Raw genomic sequence first — 20,630 nt, forward strand, 5'->3', positions numbered from 1 at the left:
TTATGAAGATTATATATATATACATATTTCTCTCTTTAATGGACAGTATTTTGGAATTGTGATAAGGGTTGTATTAGAATAAAGTAGGTGCAAAAGAAGATAATGTGTTTTCTACCCTTTGCTGTTTACAACTATTATTGATTGGCGTTTTTAAGCATATTTATTAATTGTAAAACGAAAATATTTAAAAAAAATAGGATAAGTGTGGTTCCGACCGGGATCGAACCGGCGACCTTCTGCGTGTAAAGCAGATGTGATAACCGCTACACCACGGAACCCGCTGGTAGCAGTTTTTCGTTAACATGAATCTGCTACACCATTATTTTACCACTATATTTATATTATATTGTCAAGATCTTTACTTACAAATAACATCTAATATAAAAATTATACAACATTAGAAATTATAACAATCAACTAAGGAATTTTTAATTCAAAATTACTTACTCCAGTCACCATCAGATGACAGCACATCACTGATAAAAAATAGTTCTATAATTGTAACGCCATGGGATTGACTAAGTATAGAATAGATCTGATATTAAATGGAACTTCATGTCTCACATTTTGAACTATCGATCTCGAGAAGAATCACATATCTTGAAACGATCAATATTTTATTATGACTATTATTGTCAATATTTAAGATTCTCAACATTATTATATATATTAAGAGACCATCTAAAGTCTGGGCGATCAATATATATTGTCAATAGAATGTTAAGAACCTTAAATATTGACAATAATGTTGATCGTCTGAACGTTCCTATAGGTCCTTTGCGATTTGCTACAGAGAATATAGAAATTATGGCATGACATTCTGTAATACCGACCGTTCAGAACTGTGCACGATAAAATAATTAAAATCTTAGTAAAATTATTAAATAAATTGAAAGAATGGATATCATATTATTTTTACTAAATTTTTAACACAAAAAGCAAAATTGAAATTTATTCTATAAGAGAAAAATATAAATTTTGTATTGATTAAATTACATAGAATTTAATGACAGATAAGGACTATAAGAAAAGATAATAGGGATATGGTTAATTATAGATTTTTATTACTTGTATAAATGGTATAAAGTCGAATACAATTAACAAAATGATGTTCCGGATGGCGGAGCTGATACATTTTGCAATAAACATAGTTCCATTTTTTTACTTGTCTTATTAATTAATAGAAAACTCAGTATACATATCAGAAAATATTTTCCTGTCAAACGAATCAATCTGAATATTATATACGGCGGGCACCATGCTCCTATTGCATCCGGGTTTGTACTTAAAAATAAATACTACTACCTACTAAGAAAAAAGATCTCTTTCTTTTACATTTAAAAAGGCACGATAACGACTAGGTAGAAATAAATGGTACGCCAAAAATAGTTATTTGTTGAAAAGATTATTCGTGCTTCTTATTCAATAAAGCAGCAACTCTGATATAACAGACAAATAAGTTTTGTACGAAGTGCAAATATGTAAATGCAATAATCGTTTCGATCTTCATGAAACTCTTCATTAAGTTTGATTTAAACATTATATTACAGAATATTTTCTCATATGTAGTACATATCTCTATAAATATAAAGTACTAACATGTGTCGTGAATTCTGTTTTTAATCTCTTCTTTATTGTTTTCTTAAGCAAAATATATCATTCGAAACTTTATATGAATTCTTTATATTAATGAAATTTCTGAGATTTGATTTCTAAACCAAATTCTCTCGTGCTTTTTCTGTGTACCTTTTTTTAAGCATTTTTAAAAACGTGCTGTTAGAATTCTTGAAATTATTTTGTGGACTTATTTTCACATAAGGCGACAAAATTCTTCTCCTTGAGGATCACCCTGAAACAAAAAAAGAATCATATTTATGTAGACAAAAATATTAAGATTGGATACCTGAATTAAAATTGGTTCGCTCGATGAATCCAACTGGCATGATATGATTATATTATGTCATTATATATATTATTCGACAATTATTAGTTACAGAATCTTAAGCCAATATTAATGAATGTTAATTTTTTATGAAGAAATTTATGAGAGAAATAAATATTGTACGTTTATTCTTACATGCGTGTAAAGATATACACACGTACATATATTAAAAATATACACGCACATAATATTTACTTTATTGGTAAGAAATATATAATTATTTTATTACTGACGCAGGCAATTTGTATATTTTAATGGAACCTTTTATTCTGTAAATTAAATTTAACGAATGATATATATGTACTTTTGAAACAATGAAATCGTTTGATGAATATTTCCATCAACTGATTTCACTTAGTTAATACCAAACTTTTCTGGAAAAATGTTAAAATAATGTTTATGCATGCATCACATCGGCGAAATTTTCTAATAAGCCTCTATAAATACAAATGAAAAATAATTTTTTTTATTTTTATATATAAAAAAAGATGTTGATTCGTATAAATTTCAAACAATTCAATAAGTAAATATAACAGCAATAAAGTGATGGACTATATGTTAATAACTTTTTAGTATTTTAACGTTTTAGTTGATATAAGTATCAATAAGTAAGAATACCAATAGTATTGTGTTAATAACAATATCGATGATAATGAAAAATGTTGAACAATAACTGTATATTTATATGTATAATGAGTTTGTTTAAATATATATCTTAAAGACAATGTGGTTAACTAATGAGATGTTTATATTTTAACCAAAAATTACATTATATTCTTAACATTCATGATGTTTTAGTTAAGCGTGAGCATGAAAATAAAGTGCTGTGAAGAAGAAAACACAAAGCAAATAATTTCTTTTACTTAAAGCGCGAATGACATTGATCATCGACGACTATTTTAACGTTCGATAAGTAGAAAACTTACATAAATTGACCCATCAGAACCGTTCGCTCGCCCACTTAATATGGGTAGAGATATCTTCTCTATGGAATAAGAAGATTCGTTGATGATACATATCCCGATTTTATTTTATATTTAAAACATTAAATGTAACAATAAAATCAATTTAAAGAAAACTTAAAGAAACTTTGTATAAGAATTTTATAAAAATAAATGACAAGAAAATCAGAATGTTTTATAGCCACATTGTCTTCATTAACTAAATACAATTACAAAAAAAGAAACAATTTTTCGAAATAATAAGATCATTAATTATTTTGTAATTGGTTTTTAAGTTTTCATTGCAACTATGGACATTGATACAGTAACAATTTTTAAAGGTCGTATTTATGATATTTCTCACTTATATTTTCAATGTTCTTATTAATATCATTACTGAGTAAAATAGTATTAAAATATTTTTAAAAACATATAACACTAATACTTATTCCTAAATAATAAAATAAACCTTTTAAGATTTGGTTTAGCTGTGGATAAAAAAAAGAATAAGCCGAATTAAGATCGACTATCATAATGTGTATAATTCTATAACCTCTATCTTAATATTGTATCTGCATATTCATACATACCTGTTGATGGTGAAGTTCTTCCGAAGGTCGAAAACCCAAGTTTTCCCTATGTCGGGATAGAGATGTAGACAATTGTTGTCTTTTACACTCTGAAGTAGCTATTTCCTATTTGAACAATAAAATATTGAAGATATTCTTTACATTCATTGAATAACACAGTAGTAACAAAATGTAAGAAATACTCACTTCGCCGTCGTTGTTAAGAAGTGTAGTTGTCATAACATCTGATGTAAACCATTTTTGGCCTTTCATAACAATATTTGATGGTGGTTCATGGGTAGCACCAATATCAGCAGACCACACCATTACAGTTGCACCTGCTTCTAATTTTGCAGTACGATGGAACTTAAATACTGTTTCCAGAGAACTAGCTTTACGAATAATTTGCCAACCACTAAGTCCTATTTCCTATAAAAAATAAAAATAAATTGAAAACATTAAATATAGTATGATAGAATTATTGAACATGCTGGAATACTTTATTCAGTGCTAAATATCTTACTTTATTGCCTTTATTGGTGAGTTTGACAAATCGTCCTTGAGGATCAGCTTCTGTAATTTCTATGTCCCCTCTAGATGTTCCAGATACACTATAATCAGTACTACTACGTTCTTCACTTTCCTCTAACAAAGTGCGTTTTCGTTTTCCACCTCTTAATGGCGTGTGTCTTGAAGGAGTAGTCCTGCCACTAGACGCTGTTGAACTTGACTGTACAGGCATGATATTTAATCTGTAAATAAATAAATATGAAATATTTACAAAATTCTTTTTCATTTAATGCTTGTAACTACATTGTATTATAATATATAAAATTTATAAATATTTTTATAGAACATTAACTGTATTACCTGGCTTCTTCAGATTCCAAAAGTTTTCGATATGCTGCAATTTCCAAATCAAGAGCAACCTTGATATCCATAAGATCTTGATATTCTTGTATTTGTTGAGCCATTTCATCACGTATACGTGCTAGCTCTGCTTCCAAAGATGCTACATTTTCTGCATGACGGGCCTTCTCATTTTCACGTAAATTTTCTAAATCCCTGTATTTAAATTTGTACAATAAATTTAAATTTATCCTATATTTAAATTATTACAACTTGTACAATAGCTTAAAATACTTAAAATTTATTACATAAAAATATAAATTCAATTAGTTCATAATAAATTACCTTATTCGTGCACTAAAAGCATTATTTGATGCTTCCAATTCATTGATTCTTTGATTAAGTGTATCAATCCTTGTTCTTGTTTGCCTTAATTCCTCAACAGCTAAACTTGCTGCTCCACTGTTACGTTGGGCATGGGCTGCCAAATTTTTAATTTTATTTTCATATAACAATTCAATTTCTTCTCTATTAGCTCGCATCTGAGCTTCATATTGATCTCGTAATTCATGCAAAGATTTTTGCATTTTAGCTTCATATTCCTCAGCAAGACGACCATCTATTTCAGAGATTTCAATCTAGAATAAAATATAGTAAAAATGGACAATCATACAGAAACATTTATACTAAATATACCTATAACTATGTGGTTATTTTCTAAAATGGCACTAACTAAATACCGTCAAATACAAACCTGTCTCTTTGTTCGTGTTTCCGTTAATTCCTGTTGATACATTTGGTCTTTAAAGCTAATATCTTCCTTTAAACTTTGAATATTATTTTCAAGAACAATACGTTGTAGAGTTTCTTCTCCCAGATGTTTACGGGAATCTTCTAACAATGCCTTCAATTTCTCTACTTCTTGTTCTAATTCATTTCTCCTCTCAGTATCCTTTTTACGTTCTGCTTGACACTGATTATATTGTGATTGTAAATCATTATAGCGTGTTTCATATAATAATGAATTTCTTTCAGCAACTTGTAAGTCCATTAACTTTTTATCTAATCTGAGAAAACCACACAAAATATTTACAAAATTTATTAGCTAAGAAATATTTAAAATACAGTTATAGATTTTAGATATTTTAATATTATAATATTAATATTTAATATCATAATATAATATATTAAAATATTATAATCTATATATGATAAAATGTATAATATCACATTATATTTAAATATAATATCTAAAACTTTCATAACTCAACAGTGCAATCTCATGCATTGTTCTCCATTTATGTATTAAAAATATTAAATTTGACATTATATAATACAAAAAATCTTTTCATATTTCTCTTCTAAGTATGTATATATATAATAAATTCCATGAAAAAATTTTAATCATTTCAGACATTCTGGTAGTCGAAAACAAGAGAGCTTTAGCGTTTCTATTTCAGGCAACGACCCACATCGAGAATTTTATTTTGTACAACGATGTCTCGAAAAGTTTTAATATTTCGTTAGTTTAAAATGTACAGTATATTAGACTCGTAAAATATAATATGTATCAATGTGATATAAAAATGTGATAAATAAAATAAAATGTAACAAATAAAGACTAATTCAAATACTCAATTAAAAAATAATAAGTATATAAAATAAAAACGATTCTCTGGAATGAAGTAAAATTTATAGGCCACACATATATAAATTTTACCCATGACAAGATTTTACCACAAAAAACGCTAGGTTTGGATCATCATACGAAAACAAGTATTTTACAACTCTATCAATGTCACTTTCTTCACCAAGAAGTATCGTTTTTTATAACTGCTATATAGCCAACATTGACAATGTATGTATACATATATGTTACATATAATTTCATCATAATGATAACTGCAGTAAATTTTGAAGATCGATAAAAAAATGATTGGGAAAATTAAAAATATTACACATTTCGAATTTTTTAACGACTGGCTTACACTTTACAATACACTTTACAATACAAAATAAAACAAAAAGCTGAATATAAATCCGGACGCTAAAACCCTCAGCAGTCGAGTTCAAAAACATAGTGGAGATATTCCGTTAAACAAAACACAAGCAAATATATACATATGTACTATATTGATATTCCTCAAAATATACTATGTATGTAAACTACAAAGAGTCAAAGTTTCAATCCAACCGAAACATTAGTTTTTCATTTTATTACTTGTGTTTATTCATAAAAATATAAACTATTAAATTTTCGATATTTCATAATATTAAATATATGTTTACAATAAATCTAAAGACATTTCTACATACTATATGTATATACATACATACTTTTATTCGTTTCTATCTTTTAGCCTGTTAAACAAAGTAATATGTATTTCCCGCTTCTCGTTTCTCGTTTTACTTGTATTTTTATCGATTGCTCAAACGCTTGCTCGAAAGGAGGTCAATGTTTTTAGTCGAGGTTATACATGCGGTTGAAGATGACATCACCGCCGCATAGTAAACGTGACACAATCGCTCGTAGTAACGTCACGTTTCAAGTTAGTTAGGCACACCCAAATATTTCGAAAATTTTATAACGAATTTTATCAATGGAACATCATTCTCTTGAAAATTTCATTCAACTACGTTCTAGCGATATATATTTCGGAAAAATAAACATAAGGAATTGATATTCGATTTTAAAGAATACTATAGATAACTACTACAGATAAACTTCGTGGTATATTTTCTTTAGATTAGAATGTAACAATTAGGAAAAGGGAAAAGTAAACAAACGTACAAATTCTTTTCACAGATATATATCTATACCCATATTTTGATAAAGCTATACAAATGCTATAAATGAATTTCTATTGCATTAACATAATATAAAAATCCCATTTATGTTTGATGTTCCTTAGATATCTAGCCTAGTTATAGCAATCAACATTGATAGTGTCATTTGACTTATAGTGAAGCACACTTAAAGTGAAGTACATAATACATGTAATAAAACAATGTAACTAAACAATTTGTATCAATAAATGTATACAATGGCTTAATTCTGAATTAAGTTAAGAGTCATTAAATTAACATTAAACCAATGTATAAAGCATTTGCATATCATTACACATGTTTACCATTCATTAATGTATACAAGCAAATGTAGGAGTAATAAGAATTCTAACATGCAAATGTTGAAGTATAATGTACGTCTATATATCGAAATACATTTTTTAAGTATAAAAATAGACAATTATAAAATACATTACTTCCTGATATCCTTGTATTTAATTCTAATAATTTTTTAAACATGTATTATTTTCTTTTAATTCCACATATTTTATTTACAAATATACTTTATTTTGTTATTAGAGAACAAAATTTTTTTCTTAAGTATCAATATTAATTTTATCATTTTCTTCGGCAAACACATTCAAATATTGTTACATTTTAATTGGTGATATGAAATTTATAAATAACATTGAATCAGATAGAAAATATATCTAACGAACCGTATGTAAACAACCCTTACAGAATCAACCATTTATTTTTATAAATTTCGGAAATATTTATTGCAAAACAATAATACTATTTGCAAAAATATATCATGAACTATAAATATAAGTATACCTTTATCATAACTTTCCAAATAATCACCTCCATCTATACCCCAAATTTTGCGATATTTTTGTAAATAACGCGTAATAAAATGCAAATTATATACAATATATACATAAAATATAAATGCAAATCAAACGGTTTCGAGCTCGTAAACATAGCGGGAATTAACGCTAAAACATGAGACATGCTGGTTACAAGAAATCGTAAATTTTATAATCGCCTCGGCCTCGTCCCTTTGAAATCAGGCTTGCATCGATTCATACGTATTTCCGAGACGCATTATCACTCGACCAGAATAAAACTAAATGTGACTTACGTGGACTTGAGCTCCTCGTTATTATCCCATAACCGTTTGGTATCAATTTCTAACTTTGCTCGTTCTCTCGCAGTGTCATCCAATAGTTTCCTTGCATCGGACAATTCATGCTCGTACATAGATTTTATATTAGATACTTCGCGGGTGATAGTCTCCTGGGTCGTCTGTACCTCCCGCGTAAGTCTCGAATTCTCGGTTTCCAAATGTCGTACTTTGTCAATGTAGCAAGCCAACCGATCATTTAGATTCTGTAAATCTTGCTTTTCCTGAAGACGTGAATAACGGGTCGGACTCAAAGGACTCCCTGGCCGCTGGCCGATCGGCGTTGACGTGCTGAATTGTGACGACTGCACGTTGCTACTCGAACTCGCCGCTGTGCTCTTCTTCGTTGCCTTCGTTGACATTTTGTTTCACAATAAATCAATTTTTTTATTGCACTATCACTCGCCCTGGCACTATCAAATCATCAATTTGGTGCACAATAACACCGTGTCCGTGAAAGACGCTTCCAGCGAATTTAAAAAACTACCGAAGCCCAAATCCTCTTGCCTCGATCAACGGAAGAACTGTTTAGCGGTGACGCCAACATTAACGAAGCAATCTCCTTATGTGCATCTTTATATTGCGTTAGTAAACGCAACGGAGCAATGCGATAGGTTACGTCCGGTATACACAACGCTCGCTGGCCAATAGCGTGTCATTTCCTTCTAAGTCCCCGCCAATAGCGAAACGTTTAACCACTAGTGAAACGCATCGACAATCTTTGACTTTTACTAGAAAACTTGTATAAAAAGAAGGGAAATATAAAAGTTTCGACTTTATATATATATATAATAAAACTTGCTGGTATTTAAATAAATTGCCAGATTTTAAATTTAGTTTTTTATACAGAGATTATGTAAAATTTAAATATATATAAAAATAGTAATATAAATTATAAGTTCTTATTATAATTTTATACATTAGATATTATCGCTAAATCATTTTTGTTGTTTTACAATGTAGATTCTCTTATATCTGAATAAATATTTCAAGGATACCATAACGAGTTGTTTATTATCCGGTAATCTTGAATTACATAAGTAGAGATAATATAAATAAATAGTTTCTATAAACAGTTCACGATGCTCATAAATTTCATACATTTATACTCATATATTTAGAATTCAATATTAATTTAAAGAAAAGATATCATATATCCATATTAAAATATTTTGCATACTTTAATGTGATAATAATAATTTATTTTACTCATATGATTTAATACTGTAGGAAATCAAGAACGCTAATGAGTTTCCACACAACTTCTGATTTCTGATAGTAAGATCTGTGACGTATAACGGCGACTGAAATGTGAATATGCTTGTAGTAGTAGGGAATGGTAATACATGTATGAAAATATAACAATATAACTTTTAAGCATGTGCTTCTTTTATCATTTTTATGATCTAGAAATTAAGTTTCTATGCTAGAATAATTTTTTAACTTGTTAATAGTTTTCGCATATATTTATTTTTGTTTCTTAAATTATCTTGAAATACGTTATAAATAACTTCCGTTTAGCATTTAGTTTTTAAATATCTACTAGGGGGCAGTAGAGTAAAAACTTTTAAATTGTCTGTAATAGTAACTGTAAGTATCTAGACTTAGACGTTAGTATCTCCGAATACGTGAATATTATACAAAAAATAAACAATTTATATTTAAGGTGGTATTCATATAACATAAATGATTTTTAAATATCAATGATCAAAGTGAAATTGAATATACATCAAGAAATTATGTATTTGTTGAGAAACAACTCACATATTTACAGATTGTGACAACGGTGTTTGCAAATAATAATAATAATAATATGTATCATAAAATTTCGTTACGATTTTAGGAACATTTAATTGGTATGACAACATTGTAATACTATTATTGGAAGTGAAGATCTCAAACGTCGTAAACGCGAATATGTGTGATCTTATAGATTTAGATAGCCCTGACAGAAAGGGTTCATTAAGTTCAAGACTTGCATCGCCTTTAATACCAGCTCCTGCAGATATTATATGCAATAACTATAATACTCGAATGAACGAAACAAGTTCTCTAATGATAGGAAAACGTGATAGTTTAGAGAATAATCCTTTTGATATGGTGCTACATAAAACTACGGAATATATTCAGAAAAAGGATGATCCTTTTGAAATAACTTTAGAAAAAGCATTGAAAGTAAAATGCAAAAAGAATACTTATTTAAGATCAGGTTCCTTTGATTTACCAGATAGTCGTGTTTCTAAGAAGAAAAATAGACAAAAGTTAAAACTGAATAAAACATTAGATGAGTTTTTGATTAATGACAAATTAAATCTAGGCAATGCAGAAGCTAATAAAATAACTAGTAAAAGTATAATTGTTAATTCAGGTAATACTAATATATTAAGCAATAATTTTAAATCAGATAATGTTATACCTACCATTAATGTTCAAGATCTTGATTTATCCATCTTGAATCAATCTGTGATGAATGATATATTATTTGAAGAAAACAGTGAATCAAATAAAAATGAAATAAAATCTACTTTACAAAAAGAAATGTTAGTTCCTAATGCAACTTTGAAAATTGCAAAATCTAGGCGTTCTTTTTCACAAGGAGGAACATCTCCAAAGAGATCAGAATGTCTACATCAAATATCACTATCTGCATCATTAAGAACTAATTCTAATAGTGCAAGTAACATCTCTTCCTTAAATTCGCTTGACATGCTAAATGAAGGATTTTTAAAAAGTGATAGTAGAAGTTCTATATCTTCAAATTTGTCAAATATTTCTTCTATACCTAAATTAAATTCTGTTTCCTCAAATATTAGTTCATCACTAATGTTATCAAATGGAACTATGAATCGAACATTCCTAGAAAGTTGTTCGTCAGAAAGATCAGGAAATACAAAATTAACTGAAGGTGAAGATCATAATAAGGAAAGAGAATCTGCATTATCACCAACAAAGAATTTAGAGATTTCTGTAGCAAATGTATCAACAAGATCCTCATTGTCTGATTTAACAGACCGATTTAATAAACTTAAAGCAAGATTATCAGGGATTCACATTCCTCAAAATTGTACCAGTAATAAAGATGAACTCACATATAATTCTCCCAGTGATATAAAAGAATGTACAACTGTAACTGAAAAAAATGAAATGTGTGATATAAATAATAAATTAATAGATGTTGATGTTTTCACACCAGACAGTAATTGTAGCAATGAACACCATAAAAGTACTATTTCAGATACATCGTCAGATTCTGTATTCCTTGTAAGTTTCCTAATTTATATATAAAAAATTATTTGTCAAAAAACATTTCTTAGTTCATTTTTACTTTACAGGAAGGAAATAAGATTAATAAATCAATACTTCAGGAAGCAAAACTTCTTGCAAAAACTTTTGAAGAATTAGCCATAAAAACCAGTTCGGGCTGTAAGTTTTTATTACATTCAATATTTTTTAAATACATATAATAAGTACCATATCAATGTTGCTTATCAAAAATCTAATTCTCATTAACTTCTTTGGACAATGTTAATCTAATAAAATTTTAATACCAGAAAATGTAGCAAGGGTAGATAATAAAAGAGATCAATAATTAAGCCTTAAATATCTAAAACAAAAAATATAGAAATGATCGGTACTAGAATATATTTTTAAAATAAGCAAAATTGATACTTAAATGTATACATAGTTTAAATATACATTTGCAACAATAATTTAAAATGATATGTATTTTGCATTTTATTGTTTAGCAAGCATTGATGATCTCATTACAAGCAATCCTTCATGGACATTAGAGTTGTTACCAGCATTTGATGATGAAACTTCAGAAAATTTAATTGAATTGCCTGTATCTCCTGATGGAGCTGGATCAAAATCAAAAAATATAAAAGTTACAGAGAATAAAGATAATGAGTCATATAAAGATAGAAAAGACGAATTTAGTAATAAAATAAAAAAAGATATGGAAGATTTAGAAATGGAACTTGTTGAACCAATATCAATGGAAAAACGTACTACAGCAGTAACACTTTTACTAGACCTTAAAAAATTAATCAGAACAGAAAAGAATATAGAAGCAAATAAATTATTGGAAAATTTGGAGAAAGTTTTAGGTATTAATTGTGAGAACAATACCGAATTATTAACTACTTATTTTAACACAACCAATAATTTATCAAAGAGTCCACCAAAATCAAGTAGTAATTTGGAAGTAATTAAAAATGTGGCAGAAAATAATATGGAATATAGTAAAGAAGGTAATTTGACTGGTGATTCAACAGAAAGTATTAAAGAATCAGTATTCTTTGAAGACATTAATGTAAATGATGTAAATACGAGTAAATGTATTGATAATCAAAAGTACTTAAGTAATATAAATAAGAAACAAAAATGTGAAACTTCAGGAATCGAAATAAATATTGAAAACATAAACAAAGAAAAAGATAAAAATGAATTTAGTGCTCAAAAAATATCTGAAAACGATTCTTCTTGTAAAGAGAAAAATAACAGTCCATTGAACGAAAAAGTGGTAATCGAACTGCTTGCAAACATAGGAAAATTAATATGTAGACAGACTGAAGAACATCCAACTTTGAATATACTTAAAAATTTAGAAAAGGTATTGAATGTTGCTTCCAATAATTGTAATGTTGATAAAGATACAAAAAATAAGAATGATTATATAGAAATTCAACAAACTCCAAAAAAATCAAAACTAAAATCTGAAAATGAGAAGCAGTCATCATTTCTATCGAAATCGGTTAATAGATTGAGTTTAAACTTAGGATCAAAAGTAAGCATAATACTATAAAAAAATTGCAAAATTTTAATAAATTGCCTAATAAATTAATATAGATGATGATGTCTATTTTAGAAGCAAACAATTAGTAAAAATTTTATTAGAAGAAGCGTATCTGTATCTCAAACACCACCAGTTGAGACTCAATCAGGTTCATTAATATCTACCAATAAAGATACATCTCAATTGAAGGAAGTAACAAAACGTTTTCCTAGTGATCCTGGTTTTGTTAGCCCAGTATTGAATAAAAAAGTCATTATAAATAACAATAAAAATCAATTACCAAGAGGTAATTTTTTGTTTTTATAACATTGACAAGAAAAATATTTAAGATAATTAATTTATATCTCCTTTTAGATACACAAACTAAAACGGGAGCAACCTTAGATCTACAGAAAGAGAAAACTTCGATGATATGTACAGTTAAAAATAGATTGAAGAAGAAGATAGACATTGATATAATAAATAAAAAGGGGCCAATGAAAGCTATTCTTCCTATAGGAAATATGCAAAAAAGAGGTATATTGTTAAATAAATAAAAAAAATTATATTTCTATTTTTCCTTATTATACTAATATTTTATTTGGCTTTTTTGCAGAAAATATTAATAAAAAAATAACTTCATCTATTGGAAGTACAACACCACCTCATAAGATAATTAGTAGTACACCTAATTCCACAACCAACGGACCTCAACCAGTAAAAAAATCGCGATCTTCAAAACCGGTAGCTTCATCAACTCCAGATACTGAACATTCTAAAACGCGGAAAATACAATCGCATATAGCTAACAGCCCAAAAAAACGTAACTTTTCTTGTGACATTTCACCAGTAACTACACGTGTAAATGTCAGTAATAACAGTGGGCTAAATAATAGTCCAAGAAGGTATGTTGAACTTATATTATATCTGAAAACTTCGAACAATAAAAAGTAATTTATTTTTTAGAAGTAATAAATTACCATCTCCAAAGAAAACGACACCTAAACGACGACCAACAGAATCTGGTATTCCAAAAGCACAAACACCTCCTATAAGAAAACGATTACATTCTTCATTTGAGGTCAAAAATGGAAACAATATCCAGCGAAGTCCGTTAAGGGATAGTAACAAACTTATCCATAAAGTAAAGCCGACCAATTTGGTATGTACAAAATCGTATTTTAATAATACTCATCCATATTTGTAAATAGTAATTAAATTATAGTATTTTTTTAACAGATTTCAAAACTTCAGCGGCACAGTTTTACAAGTACAAATGTGATGGACAAAGAAAACAGCTATATTTAATTTATAAAATTCCTTTATAATTGATAATGGTTGTATTATTAAACATACATAAAGCTTTTTACAACGTGTGTATTTTTTACATTTACATTTTTTTACAGTGTTTTACAATAAAATATTTGAAACACGAAACAATTACCATTTTCCTTCTTTTATTTATCCATTTACTACTATGGGGCATATTTGTTAGTCTAACGTAAAAAGTTATAATCTATATTTTCTTATACAAAATATATCTAATATTGTATCGTACGTTATTTTGCGCATTAAGTATTTGTATTTTCATAATCAACAGTTTATATACTTTTCTCGATACTTTTGTTACCTTCGAAAAGTTCAATTCTATGCGTTTCAAACGGAGCCTGGTATCAAAAGCTTCTACAAAAATAAGCGTATTTAAATTGTGCCACGTGCAACATATCTTAAAATTTGCTTATGATCTGTTGCGTCAGATCCGTCGATCTGAAAGCAGGCTCAAAAGGGAGCTACTCGGCCGGGAACGAGGATAGCAGCGCTCGGGAATGGCCGATACGTCACGGTCGTTTCTAAAATCACAGACACAGTAACGTACCACATGTAAATCATAGAAAAAATTTTCTTCCAAGACATACTTTTATTTCAATTGAAATTTACAAAAAATACATTATGCTTTAAACTCATATATAATAAATTATCGCTTAATTCTGCGTAATATATCATACCGTACTAAATATTTAGCAAAATATGAAAAAAAGTGGTTATTAAGAGTAAAATTCCTAAAATCTTTTTTCCGTGAATATCTATCAATATTTTTCAAAAAACTATGTTTTATTAATTGAATTACTTCAATAAGAAGGTGACAAAATTACATAGTTAAATAACAATAGGTAGGAAAGGAAAAAGAAAAGGTGTTATTAGAATAACTGTAAAATTGGTAAAGCAATGCGCAGAAGCCGATTCCTACAGGGTGTTAAGAAAGACATCGCCGTACCTGCACGGACCAGTCCCCGCAAAAAGTGCGCTCCGCGTGTTCCGTACTCCAGCGGCGGACCGTCCACACTTGCGTGTAGCCGCACCCGGCTTCGCGCTCTTCGCTTTTGTCGAAATAATTTGTGAAAGCAGCTCGTTTGGAAAGTTAATCGGCGATGCAAACGATTTTTTGAGAATTCTCGGAAGTGACAGTGGCAGTGAGGTGAAGTGCGTCACAGTTTCTCCGAGTTCGATCTTTTTGGGCGTTCTGTAGAAACGAGCAGAGGTAGCGCGGCGCGCACAAGAGGCCGCCTCTAGGAAAAGAGCGCGTCTCACGCGTTGCGCTACATCGGAGTTATGCGATGTTCGTGAAACTATCGCGGAACGACATAGGAAATGATGAAAAAAATTCGTAACTGATCGAAGTGAAAGCGATTTGTAATAAGCGAATCGATGTTGTTGTAGGTGTGCGTGGATTCGCAATGATTTTTGTCTGGTCGAACTGGGAGTAAGAAAAGAGGCTGGCGCGCACCGAGTCTACCTCGGTAAAAGACCGCGTCTCGCAGGTTTGCCGTGTGCTGCGATAGCTATTGTGTGATACGATTGTCTAAGCTTATCGATATTCTTAAAATTGTAGTACTTGTCATCGCATACGATCGAGGTGATAGAGCGTAGAAAGATTTAGCGAACGGTTTGTACACAGTGTCAACACGTACAAAGGTATCGTACAGGGAACGCAACCGGCGACGATATATCCCGCGTGGTACGTATACGCATATACGCGTATAACATATATACACGTAAGCGCGAATACGCGTTGGTGTGGCATGCACATAAGGACTGTGGACTCATAAAATCGTGGTGTATCGTTTAGTCGCGTGTATCGAAGTGGCCTGTCGCGAAGCGCGCTTACAGAAAGAGATCCAATACTGTGGAAAAGTTGTTGGACAAACGGTGAGGGAGAGAGATCAGCGAAAGAGGAAAGGTATCCGTTTTGTTGGACGATTGGCGCGTGGCGAAAACGTTCGACGGTCACTTGGCACGTATGTAGTGCGATTATTCCCCGGTTATACCGTTTCGTCCTCGTGAAGAAGGCATTATTTATGGGTGCATGGATCGGTGGATTTTCACAAGCGAAACAAAAGAGAAAGATAGTAAGCAATTTCGAATTAATACGAAGACAGTTCTCTTTGTTCGGACTGCGATACCTCGATAACGATTTGTTCGAATTTTAAATCGTCAGTGAGGACGATTACCGGAAGGAAGTTACGTACGTGGACACGAAAGTATCCTGACGTCGTTAAAAGTGCGTGTAAAGGGTGTGAAATGCGTCGCGCTGCAGTTCGATGTTCGATCCAGCAGCGGCGGACGACCTGACTTTGTCAGATTGCTTCTTCGTCGCCGTCGTATACACCTCTCTCGGCTTCAGTCCAACAATGGATCAGCGCAGTTGTGGTACGCGATTCGAAATTCTCTCCCGGTATCGGACATAAGACGGTAGAAAGTGATAATTCGTGAGCTTCGTTTTCCTAGCCGCGTTTAATCGCTTTACTCGGCTGATTAACGCCAAACAGTTAGCGGACATTTCGCGCGTTCCGAATGCGCCATAGATTTTGCACGTTATTGACTTGGTCGATCCGTGCAATCGATAATATTGCATCACGTTAACGAGTTTCATCGGTCGTGTTATTTTTCTCATTTCAATCCGATATGCTTGTACAGTTGAAAAAAAAGCGACTAGACAATCCGTATACGTAGAAATATATTGAGATACACGTTTTTATTATAACGTATTGCTTCCACTTGTTTATATGTGTAAGAACGATTCTGCGCTTGATACGAAGCGGAGCGGACTGTTTCCACCGCAAGAATGATCGACATTTTATCTACCCATTGTTTCGAATGGTAATCAAGAACTTTCGATATTTACGCGATAATAAATTGAGATAGGTATACGGTTGCAAGAGTTTCGCTTTCATGTTACGTTCTAAGAAGAATCATTTCGAAAACAGAGCGGACATTTATGCGAAAGTCAACTAAATGATAAAGTAAGAGCGGATGTATACGCGCAATATATAGAATTTTGCCGGTCGTTATGACATCACGCGCGAATGCATCGAGCACCGTGAAAACGTGCAGAGATCATCGTGAAACGAATTTACATTGGTCCTATGTTCTTTTTAACGATCGTGTGAATAGAAATTGTCAGATATACTATTGTGGCAGAGAAGATTTTATCGACGCGTAATAATGCAGCAACACCGAGTAGAAACGCAAATACTCCATGAGGAGCAAATCCTGGAGGCAATAGATCAGTTGCGTCGACGAAAGGCGCGACCCGACGCTGATCGCATCTGCAACTACTTACTAAGGAAGTTTTCGGTAGATGCACGGGACACCATAGCCGATCTTCATCGGTTAATCGAAGCAGAAAAAGTGATACAGGTCGACTATAAGGGTAATACTAGTTACCGAAATGCCTCGAAATGGTCACGGTTACAGCTTTACAAAAATCGACCGGAGGGTTTCGTCAAAGAGAAATTAAACTCCGGGATGGTAGCGGGTGCCGTGGCAGAACTCGTTGTCGAGGAGCCAGATTACCTTGATCAAGGTGTACCAGCTTACAGATTGATTGAACAGTTGCTTGATGGTGTCTCAAATCCTACTTCTAGACGTATGGTAGAAGATTTTCTTGGAAAAGAAGTAGCAAGTGGTAATTTGACGCGTCTTTCTAACGGCAATTACTCGTTGGTGGCGACGTCTGACATGACAACCACCGCTGAGCCACATCGAGAATCTTTTACCCTTGAGAATGGAAACGTGCGACGTAAGGAATTACAAACTGTTTCATCAACCACAGGTGGTCTTTATGATTTTGACGAAACAGAAAACCTGACGATTACGGACTCTAGGTCGAATACACCGAGGTCCTCGCGTCAGGCAAGCCCCAAATCTGATCCACAGATCAGAAAAGAAGAATGTTTCGAGATAATCGTTGGAAGAAACGAAAATACCGAATCATCAGTAGAACACGATTCTTCGAAAGAACGAGAACCGCAGGAGCCATCGCAAACCTCCGTTGAAGACGTGAAAGAAGACTCAAAAAATACGGATAATCAGACTCATAACCTTAAAAGGTCGTCGAAAGCTGAGCGTAAACAGCGCCTACTAGTTCGAACAGACGACCCTATGGACATAGAGATCAAATTTGAGGACTACCAAAAAGATAATAAAGAAGAAATAAATTCGCAAAAAGAAAAGAGAGAAGAGACTGGACATTTAAGCGAAGAACGAGAGGACGAGGATGCGGGGAGAAGTTCCACTAATCCTTCGCCTACGCCATCCAACACTAATGTTGGAGGCTTTCGTAGTGCTCGTAGAAAGGTATGTATCTTTTCTATTTTTTAAATATAATTGATTGCTTAAGGTTTTTAATTCGATTTGTATATGTTGAAAAAATTGAAAATACAATTTCGTTCCAGAGAGCAAAAAAAGTATTTGATCCTTCTGACAATAATCTTGTAAAAAGAAAACGTGGGAGACAACCAGGCTCGCAAAATAAATCTTCTATACCTCAAGAATCGCAGGATTCTAAAACAACTGTTAAGGATGGACCTTGTAGACAATGTAGTCTTTGTGCCAAAGAAAAGCAAGAGACTTTAGTTGCTTGTCGTGATTGTACTGTACGAGGTATTATCGTATTTGAAAATATGATAAATGTTTTAAATTAATGATTTAATATATTTTCATTTATTTATAGCACATCCAAGTTGTATTTATAGTCCAGAAGAAATGATTCAAAAAGCAGGTAGCAATTGGCAATGTGAACGTTGTAAGAGTTGTACAATATGTTGTGAAACCTCAGACGCTGTAAGTAGATTATAAAAAATATATTAACAACTTTTTCCCAATTGTAATATAGCTTAATTTTACAGGGACCACTTGCAACATGTTTTACTTGTGATGATGCTTACCATTATTATTGCCACACACCACGTATAATAATTCCTAAATCAAATTCAAAGTGGCAGTGCAATGATTGTGTTCAAAAACAATATAAAACAAATATAAACCAGAATATTAATCTGGTTACTAGCAGGCCTGATACGCCATCAAATCCGCCTGTGTTACCCCCAGTTCTAAGTCCTCAAGTTTCCCCTGCTAGAGGATCTTCCGACCAAATGGAAGATGATGGTCCAAGAGATGGAATTGATCCAAATATACCTGATGCTTCTAATTGGACATCTGAACAAGTATATCAATATTTTGCAAGACTTTTTCCGAAAGAAGCAGAAGTATTCAGACAACAGGTACTTTTCTTCTGTTTCTAAAAAGAACTTGTGTTATCTGGTATCTATTATTAAATATTTCATATATTGATATGTATTTCAGGACATTGATGGCAGTTCTTTATTATTACTGAAACGGTCTGATGTGTTAAGTGGACTTGATTTACTTCTAGGTCCGGCATTAAAAATATATAGACATGTATTAAAATTACAAGTGAGAAGAGATGATCCAAAACTTTATTGGCTGTAAATGCTTTAATTACTTAGGATAATATTTAAACAAAGTTAATTATACTGTACAAATTGATTCCTTTTATATTTAAGAATTAAATATTTTTTTGATTCAGGATACTTTTTTATACTGTACATATTGTGGCTATCTTGAATTAAAAAAATAATTCTTTATCATAGAAAACTTCAAACTAACGTAAAAAATAATAAAAGAATTTCAAAATAGTTTTGTTTTTTGTACACAATTTTTTGCATTAAATAGATTAAATGACTTACTATTAATGTAAACCTTCCTTATTACAGTAGAATATACTTATGTTCAATGATTGTAATCAACATTTTAAAAGGTGCTGATCTTGTCACTTGTTACGTGTTAAAGTTAACTTCCTGTCTCATAATAAGAATTCTAAAAATTGTTCTGTTTGAATAAAATAGTGCGAATATGGAGTATAATAAAAAGTACTATTTGCATACCTTATCTTTTTTTTTATTTTTGCAGTGTATAATGAGATAATAAATATTAATACAATAAATTAGCACTACCCTATGTAAGGAACATGATACTTTGGTTTGAAATATACTTTCTTATCCTTTAATTATATTAATATTTACAGCATATTGCATCTTATATAATTAAAAGAAACATTTAACTTCAATTTCCGTTACAATTTTCATGACATATTAAAGTTTTGAATATATCTGACAATTTTTCAAAGACTTATAATTACTTTAGTTTTCGGTATCGATATTAAACATTAAAAAAGTTTCCTCATTTTTTATAGAGCAAATTTTGAAATCAATTCCTA

At 30.8% G+C, this 20,630-nt stretch overlaps 3 protein-coding genes, 1 long non-coding RNA gene and 1 other non-coding gene across 6 annotated transcripts; 2 read left to right on the forward strand and 3 right to left on the reverse strand.

Moving 5' to 3' along the window:
• Nucleotides 1-205: 205 nt before the first annotated feature.
• Trnav-uac lies at nt 206-278 on the reverse strand. The gene has a single exon. It is a non-coding gene; the product is annotated as a tRNA-Val (tRNA).
• A 764-nt stretch (nt 279-1,042) lies between these two features.
• LOC117232242 (lamin Dm0-like) lies at nt 1,043-8,838 on the reverse strand. Of its 2 annotated transcripts, XM_033491496.1 has the most exons (9): nt 8,233-8,838; nt 5,056-5,368; nt 4,647-4,939; nt 4,323-4,517; nt 3,976-4,204; nt 3,660-3,881; nt 3,474-3,578; nt 2,869-2,927; nt 1,748-1,849 (listed from the first exon to the last, which is right to left on the reverse strand). In XM_033491496.1, the coding sequence occupies exons 1-8, from the start codon at nt 8,634-8,636 to the stop codon at nt 2,904-2,906; spliced, it is 1,785 nt and encodes a 594-aa protein (XP_033347387.1). In that variant the 5' UTR covers nt 8,637-8,838; the 3' UTR covers nt 1,748-1,849; nt 2,869-2,903. The 2 variants fall into 2 exon arrangements, with proteins under 2 accessions (XP_033347386.1, XP_033347387.1); XM_033491495.1 differs by lacking the exon at nt 2,869-2,927 and having other exon boundaries at nt 1,043-1,849.
• A 997-nt stretch (nt 8,839-9,835) lies between these two features.
• Nucleotides 9,836-14,420, forward strand: LOC117232240 (uncharacterized protein PF11_0213-like). Its single transcript, XM_033491492.1, has 8 exons — nt 9,836-11,535; nt 11,607-11,697; nt 12,021-13,063; nt 13,145-13,358; nt 13,427-13,588; nt 13,668-13,956; nt 14,018-14,213; nt 14,291-14,420. Exons 1-8 carry the CDS (start codon nt 10,192-10,194, stop codon nt 14,357-14,359), a joined length of 3,408 nt encoding a protein of 1,135 aa, XP_033347383.1. The 5' UTR covers nt 9,836-10,191; the 3' UTR covers nt 14,360-14,420.
• On the reverse strand, nt 14,364-15,464 carry LOC117232249. Its single transcript, XR_004493093.1, has 2 exons — nt 15,327-15,464; nt 14,364-14,901 (listed from the first exon to the last, which is right to left on the reverse strand). It is a non-coding gene; the product is annotated as an uncharacterized LOC117232249 (long non-coding RNA).
• On the forward strand, nt 15,385-20,387 carry LOC117232241. Its single transcript, XM_033491493.1, has 5 exons — nt 15,385-18,688; nt 18,787-18,994; nt 19,065-19,174; nt 19,240-19,614; nt 19,697-20,387. The coding sequence occupies exons 1-5, from the start codon at nt 17,555-17,557 to the stop codon at nt 19,841-19,843; spliced, it is 1,974 nt and encodes a 657-aa protein (XP_033347384.1). The 5' UTR covers nt 15,385-17,554; the 3' UTR covers nt 19,844-20,387.
• The last annotated feature ends 243 nt before the right edge of the window (nt 20,388-20,630 follow it).

Source organism: Bombus vosnesenskii, unplaced genomic scaffold, assembly GCF_011952255.1.
Source record: "Bombus vosnesenskii isolate JDL3184/JDL3185 unplaced genomic scaffold, Bvos_JDL3184-5_v1.1 scf7180000013285, whole genome shotgun sequence".
Lineage (NCBI taxonomy): Eukaryota > Metazoa > Arthropoda > Insecta > Hymenoptera > Apidae > Bombus > Bombus vosnesenskii.